The sequence below is a fragment of the Musca domestica genome, unplaced genomic scaffold (assembly GCF_030504385.1).
Source record: "Musca domestica strain aabys unplaced genomic scaffold, Musca_domestica.polishedcontigs.V.1.1 3, whole genome shotgun sequence".
NCBI classification, from domain to species: domain Eukaryota; kingdom Metazoa; phylum Arthropoda; class Insecta; order Diptera; family Muscidae; genus Musca; species Musca domestica.
In genome coordinates this window covers 677,948-693,886 of record NW_026712299.1, presented here as the reverse complement: position 1 = coordinate 693,886, position 15,939 = coordinate 677,948, and the positions used below count along the sequence as shown (strand labels likewise).

The following is a 15,939-nucleotide window of genomic DNA, read 5'->3' as shown; positions in this document are numbered from 1 at the left end:
GAAAGCTCTTGTATTGATAGAAGACCCATGAAAAGACTTCTACCTACACAAGGTATTTTGTCTATAGAAAACCTTTAACGCTGTGATGTCTTAATAATGAGCTTAATAAAAGCTTAATTGAAAAGCTATATTTTTAAGCGAGGGTTTCAGGATACGCTCTTGCCTATATAAAGCTTGTAAAAGCTCTCCCGTCTATAGAAGACTTCTAAAAGCTCTTTTACCAGTGGTGAAAGCCTTAAGGTGAGGATACATAAAATGCTTTTCTGACTGGCTTAAGTCATTGGCTGGCTTCTTTGTAGAGGAACAAAGGAGTTTTAGGTTTACTTAGTTCGATTTTGGTCCTACGTTCCTTTGTTCTTTTCCGATGAAGCCAGTCTATGACTTAAGCCATTCAAAAAAGCGTTTCCGATATTCTCACCCTTATGTCTGTGCAAGCCTTCTTTCTATAGACCTTGGAAAGCTCGTCTCTCTATTGAATACCTGTAAAGCTCATCTATCGGCAAATGATCTGAGAATAGCCTGATATCTATAAACTGCCTCTTTATAGCTCGACTTGTAAAAGCTTTTTTATTGATAGAAGACCTGGAGTTTTTTTGTCTAAATAGTACTGGTAAAAGCTTCTTAGTCTATAGAAGACCTGTAAAGGCTTTCTTATTAATAGAAAACCTGAGGATAGCCTTCTATGGACGAAAGTCCTCGAAGAACTCTTCTTCCTTTAAAAAACTAGAATGAACTCTTCTACCTATAACGCCATGACTAAAGCCTATTATTTATAGAAGACCTTTAAATGCATTTCTGTAGAAAGGACTCCAGTAAAGGCTATAAAAGAGAATTGAGGATAGACTTCTATCTATATAAGACCTTTACATTCACTTATCTCAGACTAGTGAAAGACTTTTGTGGATATAAGATCTGCAAAAGCTATGCTGTTTATATAAGACCTATAAAAACTCTCTTATTGATAAAAAAAAATATATCTTTAAAAGCTCTTTGTCTAGGAAGCTCTCCTGCCATTGAAGACGTGTTAAAGATGTTTAATCGATCTTTTTGCTTTCATTCAATAAAATTTAAAAAAATTAAAAATTATGGCATTTAACTTTGTTGCAGTTTTTTATCTCACCCTGTAGATCTCTAAAAAATATATCTTAAAAAGCTCTTCGTCTAGGATGCTCTCCTATATATAGAAAATGTGTTAGTACTCTTTCATCAATCTATACATTTTTCTATTTTTATAAGACCTTCAGAAGATCTTTAAGCTATCGAAATACTGGTCTTTTGTCTACAGAAGACCCGTAGTACCCTTCTATCATTAGTACCCTTAGAAGATCCATGGAGGACCTGCTTACCAACAACCTCTTCAACAACATTTAATGGTGACTTTTTCTCCCACCCTCTTAATATTAAATTAAAAGCCCATGCATCTATCTCATACGGCAGCGTCTGGACCAACAAGCATTTGATATATATTTGCACACCAGTCCGGCAATCTGGCTGGGAAAACAATTTATTTTTATAAATGATTTTTAAATAAAAATCTTGTGAAAAACAATAAATTATCATCACTTCAGCATAAATGGAAGCAAGCAACAAGGCTGGCTGGCTGGCAGGCAGGTAGACAACCAGCCAAGCTACCTTGCAACACAATGTTGTTCCTCGTTGCCCCAGGCAAGGTGTAACAAAAAACTGCGACACAATGCAAAAAGGGGCAATATGATGCTGCTATTCCATTATTACAAAGGACATACACACATTTGCAAACACACATATACATATATACAAAATCAATAGGGTTTTTTTTATTCCCAAACAATCATTTCTCCACTCACCTTTACTGATTCCGGTGGCTTTGTCGCGCAGCACATTTATCGAATGCACCGGCCCGTATTCCTCGAACATGGCACGCAGTTGAGCCTCATCCATCGACTTTGGCACCTGGCCAACGAACATTTTAATATTGTCCGGATCGGGCTCTTCGCGCAGGAACGGCCCATCGGTGTCCATGCGAAAGCATGATTCGCCGTCCACCACCATCAGATTGCGATTTGTACTGCACGTGTTGTTGTTGTTATTATTGATGGCATTCGCATTGTTGTTGTTGCTGCACAGGTTCGCGACAGCATTGTTTTTATTCAGCAACGATGTATTGTTGTTGTTATTGTGAATGGGACTATTCGGTAGGCTGTTGGTGGTACTGCTTTTGTCACTCATACCAAAGGCACTGAAACAAGAGAAAGAAAGGGGGGATAATGAATATTATGCTAGGCTAGTGTGAAAAGAGATATTACAATCAGTTCATGGGGTCTTTAAAAAAAGGCATCTTTTGTAAAAAATACCAAGGCTGCTAAATTTATTAAAAATCTTGAGAGAGGATTGAGAGGCTGAGTGGCATATGAGGATAAGCTTATGTTGCTGAAACCATATGCCTACAGAGAGTATATAACATTTAATACGACCAAAACGTGCGTCATCAAAATAACGGTTTTAGACACTAGGTCTCTTTGTACCAAATCGTTGTTAGGAAACTTGGGATCGATCTAGGGGTTTCCATCCGTCCGTCTGGTTGCTGCACACGATAACTCTTGAAGGGAATATTCGATTTGCTTCAAACTTGGTATATCGTACTATTACTATCAAACTTGGTTCGAAATAGGAGATGGGCAATATCGGTCTACCCCCGATGATACCTTGCAGATCCGAATATTTGCATCTGTGCTAGGTCAGATGCGAAAATGGACAATATCGGTCAATTTTTTTAACAAATATTACTCTTATAAAATGTTATGTAAAAGTCAGAATGTCTTCATATTTTTCACATTCACATGCAAGTTCTGATGCGAAGATGGGATATATAGGTCAATTCTCTCTGGTACCTCCCACACAAAGGGTCAAAATTGTGAATATTCATGAAGTTCATAAAAAGCGAAATAAACATCGGATTCCATTCATAACTGGCACATCTCAATATTTCCATCAACACAAGATTTATTATACAGATGGTAGAGATCGGGACATTCCTTCTGGTACCTCTCCCACATAGGGCTAAAAAGTTTGAAAAATCAAACGCTTAAAAAAGCGAAATAAACATGCAGCTCTGTTCACATTTCACACATACAAAAAGTTTCGCTAACACAAGATCTGTTGTGATGATGATATATATCTGCGAAACCCTTGTGGTACCTCACCAACAAAGGACCAGATTTTTGAACAACCAAAACGATCATAAAATATGAAATAAGGATCCAGTTCTCTTCATATTTTACACATCCCATTATTTTCGCTAACACAAGATCTGCTGTGAAGATGGAATGTATCGGTCCACTCCTTCTGATACTTCCCCCGCCTAAGGTCAAAATTTTGAATATCCATGATGCTCATAAACCAAATTAATTAATCATCCGATTCTCTTCATATTTCACACATCCCATTACTTCTACTAAAACAAGTGGGGCGTGATTTGTAAGAGGGATTATTGTCTTCAGTTTTCAAGAGGTTAATTGTATTATTTTTCCCCAGATGCAATGTAAAATAGGTCCATTGGCCTCCGTTTTTAAGCCCTACACCACATAGTGGTAAGGGTATAATGTCTTTGTGCATTTGTTTGTAACATGGAGAAGGAAGCGAGATAGACCCAAAGATACTTTTGAGGATTTTCACAGCATAACTTCCTGAGTCGATTTGTGAATGTCAGTCCATGAGTTTCTGTGAACAAAATGCAGGTCGCATTTATTTTCCGATTGAGATGAAATTTTTCAAACAATATTTGTTTGGCACAAGGACGAACCCTATTGAAATTGGTGGTAATCGGTTAAAATTTAGATATAGCTTCTATATATATCTTCAACTGATTTCGGGATAATTAGCCCAAATGACATGAGACAAATACATTAATTTTGGCGAAGATCGGTGCAGTTGTGCATATAGCTTCCATATATATGTTTCATCCGATTTTGGGGTTTTAAGTCCCTTACATGCGTAATATGAATTACACAACAATGATATTTGGTAGCAGATATCAGATACAGCCCAGAAATACCTCTGTAAAATTTTATCGACATATATCTTTATATATATCCATATATATATTTTTGTCTTTTATATCTTTATCCGACTGAATTCATCATAGTAGATCAAGTTTGATGAAAATCGGTTCAGATATAGCTATAACCCTCACACGCGTAATAGGCATTCCACACCAATAATCTTTAGTACCAGATTTCAGATATAGCTCAGAAATAAGTGATTTACATGTTGTCAAGATTGGCCCAGATTTGGATATAGCTCCCACATATATCTTTAGCCGAGATCGGTTTTCTTGGACTGGATTTTGGCACTTAGAAGCAAGAGCTTCGAATTTTGGTGAAAATCTGTTTAGATACAGCTATTGCTCTCAAATATATGTTTCATCCGATTTGGTGCTATGCTAAGGTACCCCTCATGCCTAATATGCATTCCACAACAATGATATTTGATACCGGGCATCAGATACAGCTCGAAAATACCTCTGTCAAAAATTAATCGAGATCGGTTCAGACTTTTATATAGCTTCTGTATACCTGTTCATCCGAATTTACCAATCTATTAAGCAATGATATTAGGCAATAGAGGTACAAAAGCCTCCACTAAATTTATTGAAAATCAATTCAGAGTTGGATATAGTTCCTAGATTGTGATTACTCTATAGCCATGATAATGATTCAAGTGAGGTTCATAGTTGGTCTAATCCAATTCACATAAATTCCCAATATAAACTTTTTTGTTACGGGTGCAGAGAATTATCTATATAGGTCCACAATATCGCATAGTCCCCATATACGGGTACCCCCACAGTATTCGGTATTTTGATGATTTTAGCCACATTTTTCAATGGAATTGTCTGAAATTCCACAAAAGGAGTGCTTTGTCTATACAGGTCCACGATATCGTATATCCCCCATATAACGGTACCCACGATATTCGGTATTTTTATGATTTTCCCCACATTTTTCATCGGAATTGACTGAAAATCCACACAAGGAGTTCCTTGTGGGTACTTTATACCTCGTCAGAGAATTATCTATATAGTTATCTAATTGTCTATATAGGTCCACAATATCGTATATCCCCCATATAACGGTACTCCCCTATATTTGGTATTTTGATGATTTTAGCCACTTTTTCCCATAGAATTATCTGAAAATCCACACAAGGAGTTCCTTGTGAGTACTTTACACGCAGACATAGATTTGTCTTTATAGGTTCACAATATCGTATTTTAAAGATTTTAAAAGAATTTTTAATGGATTTTATTTTTTTGAAAAATTTCTAATTCGTTCCAAATGGTGGAGGGTATTCAAAGTTCGGCCCAGCCGAACTTACTGCTTTTTTACTTGTTTTTTTTAATAAAAATTTAATATATCGGTTAATTTGAAGGTGGAGGCCCCATATAACAATATCCCGTTCTTTTCAGAATTTTTAAGGTTTTGGACATAAGTTTCCCCATGGTATTTTTAAGAAAATATATCCAAATTGATAAATATAATATGATATGAATTTTCCGTTTGAAAACGGTTTTCTTTTTAACAAATATATATTCCACAAAGTATATATGTATATTCTTGATCAGCATAAAATTCTATGTCGATTTAGCGATGTCCCTCCGTCTGTTTTTCTGTGGAAATCACCCTAGCTTGATATTGAGATGATATTGATAAAATTTTACTCAAATGTATATTATGTACGCAGGATACTACAGCCTATGACAGAAAATTGTCCGTGTAGGTCCACGCACCTCGGCACCTCCCGATATTAGGTATTTTATTGATTTTAGCGACATTATTCACCGAAATCGTTTTAAATTCGGTATTTGAAGTTCGTAACGGATACTACAGCCTATGACAGAAAATTGCCTGTGCAGGTCCACGTCTTCGTATAGTCGATATGTTCGGTATTTTGATGATTTTAGTTACAATACTCACTGAATTTTTTCAAGTTTCGCATTTTAATATTGTAATGGCTTATGACAAAAGTTGTCTATGCATGTCCATGTCGCCGTATGGACCCTATTATAATGGCTACATTCGGTGTATTTAAGATTTTAACAGAATTTTTGACGGATTTTAATTTTTTGAAAATTGACAAATTCGTTCCAAATTGTGATGGTAGTATTGGAAGTTCGGTCCGGCCGAACTTACATCTTATTTACTTGTTTTAATTATCCTCTACTATCTATGGCCGATATTGTTAAATATTCCATTCGAAAGGGTTCACCTACTGCAATAGGTGAAAACAATGAACGGAGGAGTTACAACAACATAACTGTATATACAACAATATTTCATTTCACCACGGTTTTTGTTGTTGTTGTAGCCCTGTTATAACAGTAATTCGAACAATAGTTGTTGTTGTGTGGCTGGCTGGCTCTTGCAAAATGAAACGACCATTATTCACATATATGAAAATATACCAGCATAAAATGTGAAAAAAAAAATGGAAAGATGGTAAAGAGAAGAGCGCAAAAAAGTAAATTGCTATTAAAATCTGTCAATTTTTATTATTTCACTTTTTTGTTTGCCGCTCATTTTTTGTATATATATGCGAATCAATGTGTGTGTGATTTTTGTGTCCAACTGACACTGATGGAAAGACGTAGAAGTAAAATTACTCCAGCAAATATTACACATAATAATCATTGGCTGATTGGAATGGATGTGGGCACAGTGGGTGGATATAGGAACAAAAAATAATTGGAAATAGTGAAAAAAATTATTTTGAAATAGGCCTTTATTCGGAACGATACCCAAAATGCAATACTGATATGTATGGGCCTGAATTGAACCTCTGTCAAGGTTAATGTTATATTTTAAAATTTTTAGGCGTTTTTTATACCTCCTGGATATTGAACAATATTTTGTAATTTTTTGTTTCGAAAACACCACAGTATATGTGCATTGAAAATTCTCGACCCTAGACTCAACAGAAACCCTATCTCATCAGACAGACATATGGTAAAACGAAATGGCCAATGTCTATAAACATGATCATTTCATATGAAAAACTGCCCGAATTCATTATCACTCCCATCCGAACGTCTGTTGTCTGTCCAATATTGCAGTTGGCTGTCATTATTGACTGGCTGCTGGAGGTAGAGTATTGAATTGAATGAATGGCTTTTAAATGAAAATGAAAATATATCACAAAAATTAAAATAAGAATAAAAGCAAAAAACGAAAACATTCACTCACTCATTTCTCCATTTATTTTCAGGAGCACAAACACACTCACACATATCCACATATGTGTGATAAAGTAGAGTAGCCAAGCGAATGGAAAATACATAAATCGAAGCGAAATAAATTGAATGGAAAAATTAATCAATTTTTAAGTTATCATTTACTTTTCCATGTTGTTTTGTTGCAATATTCTTTATTATTTCATATTATCAAAGAACTCGTTTTAATTTTGTCAGTGAAAGCAGGTGGTAAGCAGAGGACAACAAAGCAAAGAAATTGTGTTTTAGAATTTTTAAATAACATCGTTTCAAGGACCAATAGACTTGGATTTTTAAAGAATTTTTTTAAAGGGCCAATAAAAGAGGATTTTTAAAGATTTTTTAAATATATATTTTCTAGGACCAATAAACGTGGATTTTTAAAGAATATTTTTTCAAGGACCGTAAAACGTGGATTTTTCAAAAGATTATGTTTTCATGGACCGATAAACGTGGATCTTTTAAAGAATATTTTTTCAAGGACCAATAAATGTGGATTTTTTAAAGAATATTTTTTCATGTACCAATAAACGTGAATTTTTTTAAAGAATATTTTTTCAACGGCCAATAAACGTGAATTTTTTTAAAGAATATTTTTTCAAGGACCAATAAACGTGAATTTTTTTTAAAGAATATTTTTTCAAGGACCAATAAATGGGGATTTTTGTTAGAATATTTTTTCAAGGACTAATAAAAGTGGATTTTTAAAGAATATTTTTTAAGGACCAATAAACGTGGATTTTTTAAAGAATATTTTTTCGAGGACCAATAAACGTGGATTTTTTATAGAATATTTTTTCAAGGACCAATAAACGTGGATTTTTTAAAGAATATTTTTTCAAGGACCAATAAACGTGGATTTTTTAAAGAATATTTTTTCGAGGACCAATAAACGTGGTTTTTTAAAGAATATTTTTTCGAGGACCAATAAACGTGGATTTTTAAAGTATATTTTTTCAAGGACTTATAAACGTGGATTTTTAAAGAATATTTTTTCAAGGACTTATAAACGTGGATTTTTAAAGAATATTTTTTCAAGAACCTCCAAACCAATAAACGTGGATTTTTTAAAGGATATTTTTTCAAGGACTTATAAACGTGGATTTTTAAAGAATATTTTTTCAAGAACCTCCAAACCAATAAACGTGGGTTTTTTAAAGAATATTTTTTCAAGAACCTCCAAACCAATAAACGTGGATTTTTTAAAGAATATTTTTTCAAGGACTTATAAACGTGGATTTTTAAAGAATATTTTTTCAAGGACTTATAAACGTGGATTTTTAAAGAATATTTTTTCAAGAACCTCCAAACCAATAAACGTGGATTTTTTAAAGAATATTTTTTCAAGAACCAAGAGACCAATAAACGTGGATTTTTCAAAGAATATTTTTTCAAGAACCAAGAGACCAATAAACGTGGATTTTTTAAAGAATATTTTTTCAAGAACCAAGAGACCAATAAACGTGGATTTTTTAAAGAATATTTTTTCAAGGACCAATAAACGTGGATTTTTTAAAGAATATTTTTTCAAGGACCAATAAACGTGGATTTTTTAAAGAATACTGTTTTTCAAGGACCAATAAATGTGGATTTTTTAAAGAATCTTTTTTTCAAGGACCAATCAATGTGAATTTTTTAAAGAATATTTTTTTCAAGGGCCAATCAATGTGAATTTTTTAAAGAATATTTTTTTCAAGGGCCAATCAATGTGAATTTTTTAAAGAATATTTTTTTCAAGGACCAAAAGACCAGTAATCGTGGATTTTTAAAGAATATTTTTTCAAGGACCAAAAGACCAATAATAGTGGACTTTTAAAGAATATTTTTTTAAGGATCAAAGGACCAATAATCGTGGACTTTAAAGAATATTTTTTCAAGGGCCTCCGGAGCAGTAAACGTGGATTTTTAAAGACCCCCATAATTCACAATTCTTAAAATCACTAAGGCCAACCAATATTTTATCCAAGGACCAAGCAACAACCCAAAAATGTTTCGTTTTCCATAATCTCCTTCTATATCACCTTCCCATAATTTTTTAAAATGTCTCACATTTTACTTATCCGTTTTCACATAACTTATAATTTCCTTCTTACGAATGCAGAGATTCATTCCTGTCTTTAATTTCCAATTGCATTTTTCTGCGATTATATTCCTTAAAGAAACCCACAGAACAACAAAAAAATACGTTCCTTATACTTAAAAAATTAACTACAGGACATCATCTTGGATTACATGGCCCGGAGAACATTTTCGGCTTTCAGTGGGATCTCTTATTTCGTTTTAATCGTTGTTGGTCACCTGTTATTGGCCATTACAGGCAATAATCATCATTTTCTCAAATTCCATGCTGTTCCATCCATTCATCCTCCGTAGGAAAAGTCCCACAAAAGACAAGGCAACAACAACAACAATAACAACAATATCAGCATCAACAGCAGCCTTAACGACGACATCGTCGTCGAATGAAAAGAAAACATATAAAATACCTACCAATAATTCGACATAATTAATTAAATTACCAAGAAATAAATGAAGAAGAACTGGAAAAGCAATTTGATACTACTGGACAATTAAATTCATTACCAAAATGGGTGGACGATGGCTGCAGAAAACGGAAAATCATGAAGAAGAAGAAAAAAAAAAAAACGGAAAACGTGGCTGTAGCAAAGAAAGATGCAGCAGTTCGAATGAAATATTTTTCCTTTTGCCTTTTGATGGAGGAAAAATGATACCTTTGTATGTGGCAAACAGGCTACCGGCTGTCCTGTGGTGGACAATGAAATGAAATAAACATCGATACGAAAATGGAGAGCAATACACATCAAACAAGTACCTTTTATGGGGAACTTGGCCTGGCCTTTGATGACCATTGAGTATGGTTTGCTATAAATAATATAGAAGATAAGTTTGTGTCTGAACGATTTGCAGTTTATAAATGAAATTGAAATTGTTAAGCTTCTGATTAGGCTAGATCAATGGTCAACCCTTGCAATCCGGTATGACCTTCTTGTCCTCATATTTTTATACCCTCCACCACACTATGCAGGGTATATTAACTTTGTCATTCCGTTTGTAACTCCTCGAAATACTCATATCAGATCCAACAAAGTATATATATTCTTGATCAGCGTAAAATTCTAAGTCAATTAAGCATATAGCCCCCATATAACGGTACCTCCCGATATTCGGAATTTTGATGATTTTAGCGACATTATTCACCGGAATTGTTTAAAAATTTGTATAAGAAGTTCGAAATGGATAATACAACCTATGACAGGAGATTGTCTCTGCAGATCCAGGTCTTCGTATAGGCCCAATATATCAATACCTCCCTATATTCGGTATTTTGACGATTTTGGGTACAATACTTACCGAAATTTTTTGAGATCTCGTATTTGAAATTAGTAATGGATGCTACAACCTGTGACAGAAAATTGTCTATGCAGATCCTGGTCTTCGTATAGCTCTGATATAACGGTACCTCCCTATATACAGTATTCCGATGATGATACATTATTCACCGTTTATAATATGGTAATGGCTTATAACAAACAATGCCTATGTAGGCCCACGTCGTATAGACCCCAATATAACGGCTATATTCGGTATTTTTAAGATTTTAACAGATTTTTTTAACGATTTTCTTTTTTTTTGAGATTTTCAAATTTGTTCCAAATGGTGGAGGGTATTCAAATTTCGGCTCGGACGAACTTACTGCTTTATATCTTGTTGATTATTAATTTTTTATACCCTTATATATATTAAATTCGTCATTCCGAAATAATAATTTTAGACGCAACAAAGTATATATATATATTCTTGAACAGCGTAAAATCCTTAGACGATTTAGGTCTGTCCGTCCGTTCGTCTGTTGTAATGTAATGTAAATTTTGCACAGGTCTGTCTTTTATCTGCTGGCAGGTCAAGTTCGAAAATGGTCCACATACCTACCGATATTCGGTATTTTCATGATTTTAGCGACATTATTCACCGAATTTTTTTATTAAGTTTCGCATCTGAATATTGTTGGTTATTGTTGTTGATTTATGACAAAAGTTGCCTATGCAGGTCCATGTCGTCGTATAGACCCTAAAATAACGGCTACACTAAGTATCCATGACGCTCATAAAACTCATGAGGCTCATACCAATATTCCTATTTCGAAATATGTCTATCAACCAGAAACCTGAGATAAAAGTGGAATTTATAATTTTGCAAAAAATTGGATATAAATGTTCAATTTTTTTTTTTTTTTCAATATTTCTATATCTGAATATTTTTCACAACCACGAACCTGAGATGAATATGAAATTTATCGGAATTTATTATTTTGAATAAAATAGGATATAAATGTTCGATTTTCTTGTTATTTTTCCCATATCAATATTTTTATTTGTTATAGATGAAGTATGAAAATGGAATAATTCGGTCGACAATATCTGGTACCTCAAGCAAATGATAACATTTTCTAAAAAAGGTATTCGAGATAGTCCAAACCTGGCATGTCGAAATATTTCAATAATATTTATTTAGAAACAATAACAAGTGGACAATGTTGCCCATTCCTTCGGACCCTACTCCATAGAGGGTCAATAATTTGAAAAATCATAACAGAAGTTAAAAAATATTTAAATAATCGAACATTGGCTGAGGGTATACAACTATCAGCAAAACCGACAGATTGACTGCGATTTACCTAGTGTTTTTTTGAATATATTTGAAACCAAATTGCACATTAATGTGATTTGAATAATTTTTAGTCTGGCTAAATTATCGTTGGGATCTTGATAAACACAAAATAAGTTTTTTTTTTTCTATTTTTGTATTTAGTTGTTGGTTTTTTATTATATATGATTAATTTATGTTGCCTTATCATTGAAAAATTGAGGAAAAATTACAAAACACTTTCTTTTCATTATTTAAGAGAAATATTCTCTTTATCTCCCTATACATCATTGATGTACAGTGCTGCTAAAGAACAAGAGAGCGCTTACCACCCAATTTCTCTTTGCTTTCAACAAACCAGTGTTAAAACATTATTTCCTTATTGTCAATTATTGCTTCATTAATACTTTTGTACAAATTTCATATTTAAAAACAATTTAAATAAATCGTTAAGCCCAAAGAAAAACAGAAAATAAATTTTCTCTTAAATGTTCTCATGTTCTAGCACACGGTTTTAAGCTGTGCTGTTGATGTAATAAAAATATAAAAATACTCCTCACCACAATAGTTGTTTTTGTAAGTTAAGTTGAGAAGAGAAAACATTTGAATTCTCTTTAAAAATCTCTCTTGTGTTAATTTTTGTTCTTTGTTAGCTCTTTCTCTCACGGTAAGAGTTTTATAAATATATTAAAAATCTCACTCATCCACTTTATATTATCACAAAATAAGTAGAAGCCATTCAAAGAGAGTAAGAGTTAGAAAGTTTATTTTTCTCTCTCTTCAACTCCCTCAATTACTTCTCACACCTGTTACCATGTGAGGAGAATGAATGTAAAAAGGAATTTGCAATGCATGGATGGCCTTGAAATAGTAGCTGCCATGTGTTGTGGCAAACAGACTATGTCACATTGCAGGAAATTAAATTCGTAACGGAATTTCATTTATTTATTAATATCATTACAAAAATTATAATTTTTCATTATTGTTATTATTCTACTTCCTAAGAAAGACCTGTATAATTTATAAACCTTATAATTTAAATAAAAAATAAATTTTCTTTTCAAACTTACTCCAAAAGTAATTCCTTCTTTTCGGCAAAATCAAAAATGGAACGGCGATTGCCCAAAAAGCATGTGGATTTTGTACTAAACATGTTGATTGATAAATAAGGCACACGCGGACGATTTCTTCCCTCTCACACGCTCACCTACACAAAATGCAATGTCAAATTGTTGTATAAAAATAATAAATATATACACGAGTATTTAAAAAAAAGATATATTTAACGTATATATCAAAATAGGAACGTGACACAATTTTTGAAATATATTTTTTTCACGCAATATATTTCCTTTATAGAAAATTCAAAATTTATTAAGAAAAAAATGCACGTTTAACACTCTCAATTGGAATTCACAAAAAAACGTTTAAGGTTATTTCCTTCTTTTTTCTTTGGTTATGGAAATTTCCCAACTTTGGCTAAGCCCACACTTTAATACTTCTTTCAAAAAAACACACTTCTTTTGCACAATCCAAATAAAGGGAAGGGGGGTATAGAAATTCGGGGGTTGAATAAAGGCGACAAGTAAAGTGAGGTGATGGGGAGGCGAAGAGGGTGAGTGAAGTTTGTTTTAACAAAAACAATAACTACAACTTTCCGGGGATGTTTTGAATTCCGAGACGCGCGTTATGACTTTCAACGACAACGGTCGACTTTGAAATGAACGAGAAGTTGCTAACCGCTGCCAAACAATCCATGTAGAAAATCTTCGATTGCCACTTCCCAACACCAAGAAAAAGAAGAGTAAAAGAAGTTGACGGTGTTTCGTTAAGTTTTTGTTGCGCCCTTCTTTTTCTAACAAACAACTTGGTTTGACTTGTTGCAAATGTACCGTTAGAGATCATATTGTAATATTTGCTGTTGTTGGTTTTTTTATTTATTTGTCGATGCTAAGCTCTGTAAGAAGTGATTGGAATTTATTGTAAAACAACCTAAGTAACATTTGGAAATAATTAATCTAGAATGATTTATTGAGGCAATTTTGAGAGGTAAAAGGGATTTTTGGAGTTTTTATTATGTTAATATAGGGTGGCAAAGTTATGTTATGTTAAGAATTAATTTTAAGGGAAATTTCCAAAATGATTTCTTCACATAACAAAATTCAATGGTAGCAACCACATTCAGTGTTCATGAAGCGAATCTATATTTTAATTATAACAACAACTTTAAGCATAATTGGTAATCAAAATATCACAGAATATATCCATAATTGTATTTTTTTAAGAAAAATCAAACTTTGCCTAAAATTGAATACGCAGGTCATGTATATTTTCCAATCGTAGGATTTTTGGTAGAAAATCAATAAGTATTTTTCAGCAGCTCTATAGCCATTTCAAAGAATTTTTTTAAAATAATATATTTTGTTGTTGCAAAATTGTCAGGCTTAATCCCTTTATTGTTGTTTTCATATGAATATGTTTGTTTATTAGTGGAGAACGATGGCAATGTTTACCAGGGGGTGAGGCAGGGAATACCTAGGTTTCGGTAAGAGCGGGCAATCGTCGTCAGTTCCCATGTTGTTTGTCTGGATATTCTCCCCAGGAATTATTTTTTATTCCATCAATCTTTAACATTCGAAAAGAACTTGCCTCTTTTCGAAATCATTGTCTAAGTTCGACACGTCCCATTAGTCAGTATTTTTTATATTCAAACTCAAATATATAATAATTCTGTGAGACAGAAAATAATAAATTAATAAAAAATAGACAAATAAACCTGATGCCAACCAGTAAGGAAAATTAAAAGTCGAGCAAGGTGATACCCTACACCACTATGCATATTTAGTAGAACTCCCGTAACTCCCGATTTATTAATTTCATAGCAAATGTCAAGCGTGCAGGAAACTGCAATCTTTAGAAGTTGAGTGGCATTTCTGTTTCAAGTAGAGAATTCATGGTAGCAATAATCGTAATAATCGTATCCTCATTTAAATTGTTATGTAGTTTTATTATGTTAGCCTAATACCATTGTAAAGGCGTTGTGAGTCAATGCTTCTTAAAAAAAATCGTATCCCAATCTGAACCGATTTCAATAAAATTTGACCAAATTTACATTTACTACAAATTCCGTCACACCTTCCATATTTCATTGAAATTAGTCCGTCAATTACGTGAAATCGGTCGAAAATATTTATTTTTAAAAATATATTTAAATCTTAACCAATTTCCAATTAATTTGTCAAATTTGTTTGTTCATTGAAATCGGTTATATATATCGTATTTAATACATAACATACATGAAATCGGCCGAAGTATATATATATGACAGCTATACCGAAACCTCAACCGATTTCAATGTAATTTGACTTTTTTTTTTGGTACCAGATTTCGTCCCTTTGTCCGAATTTCTTTGGAATCGGACATACATATCGCGTGGGGTGCATCAAATATGTAAAATCGGCCGAAAATCTATATGGGATCTATATCCAAATCTGAATCGATTTTAATATAATTTGACAAATTTATTTTTGTACCAAATTTAGTGACTCATACCGAATTTCATTGGAATCGGTAAAGCCATTGAAATTCCAAAAACTGCAAGAACTTACACCGCTAAAGACAGAAAATAGACTCAAAAGAGCTTGGCCGAAAGTGGTGAACTGCCGAATTTGGTTTTCTTCGATGAGAAAAATTCGTCATCCAGCAGTTTGTAAACAAACAAAATGGTCGTGTTTACTTGCCAAAGAGGTCAGGCACCAGAACTCAAGTGCCGGCCATGGTGGTGGTGGGGAACGCCATAACAGCCGATGGTCGCTCTCCGCTCGTATTAATCGAACGTGGCATCAGAATAAATGGCTTGGGCACGCAAACTTTTTGGCCACAGACCTTGGACATCCCAACAGGACTCAGCACGCGCCACCTAGGAATGGTTACAAAATGAGGTTGGCATTAAAAAATACCAAAGTGTCGATCACCTCAAGCAAGCGCTTCGTCAGGAATGGGCCAAAATACCACAGAGCAAAATTCTG

General features: G+C 33.4%; 1 protein-coding gene across 5 annotated transcripts in view; it reads right to left on the bottom strand.

Annotated features, from left to right (window-relative positions):
• Positions 1 to 15,939, bottom strand: part of LOC101889061 (CUGBP Elav-like family member 2) — a 335,948-nt gene that overhangs the window by 195,821 nt on the left and 124,188 nt on the right. For 3 of the 5 annotated variants that reach the window (XM_059124555.1, XM_059124557.1, XM_059124556.1), the window contains exon 2: positions 1,827 to 2,218. In XM_059124555.1, the coding sequence (XP_058980538.1) occupies positions 1,827 to 2,218 (392 nt within the window). Of the gene's footprint in view, positions 1 to 1,826; positions 2,219 to 12,981; positions 13,647 to 15,939 lie in introns of those variants that run through there. The other 2 variants (XM_059124558.1, XM_059124559.1) reach the window with 1 other exon arrangement.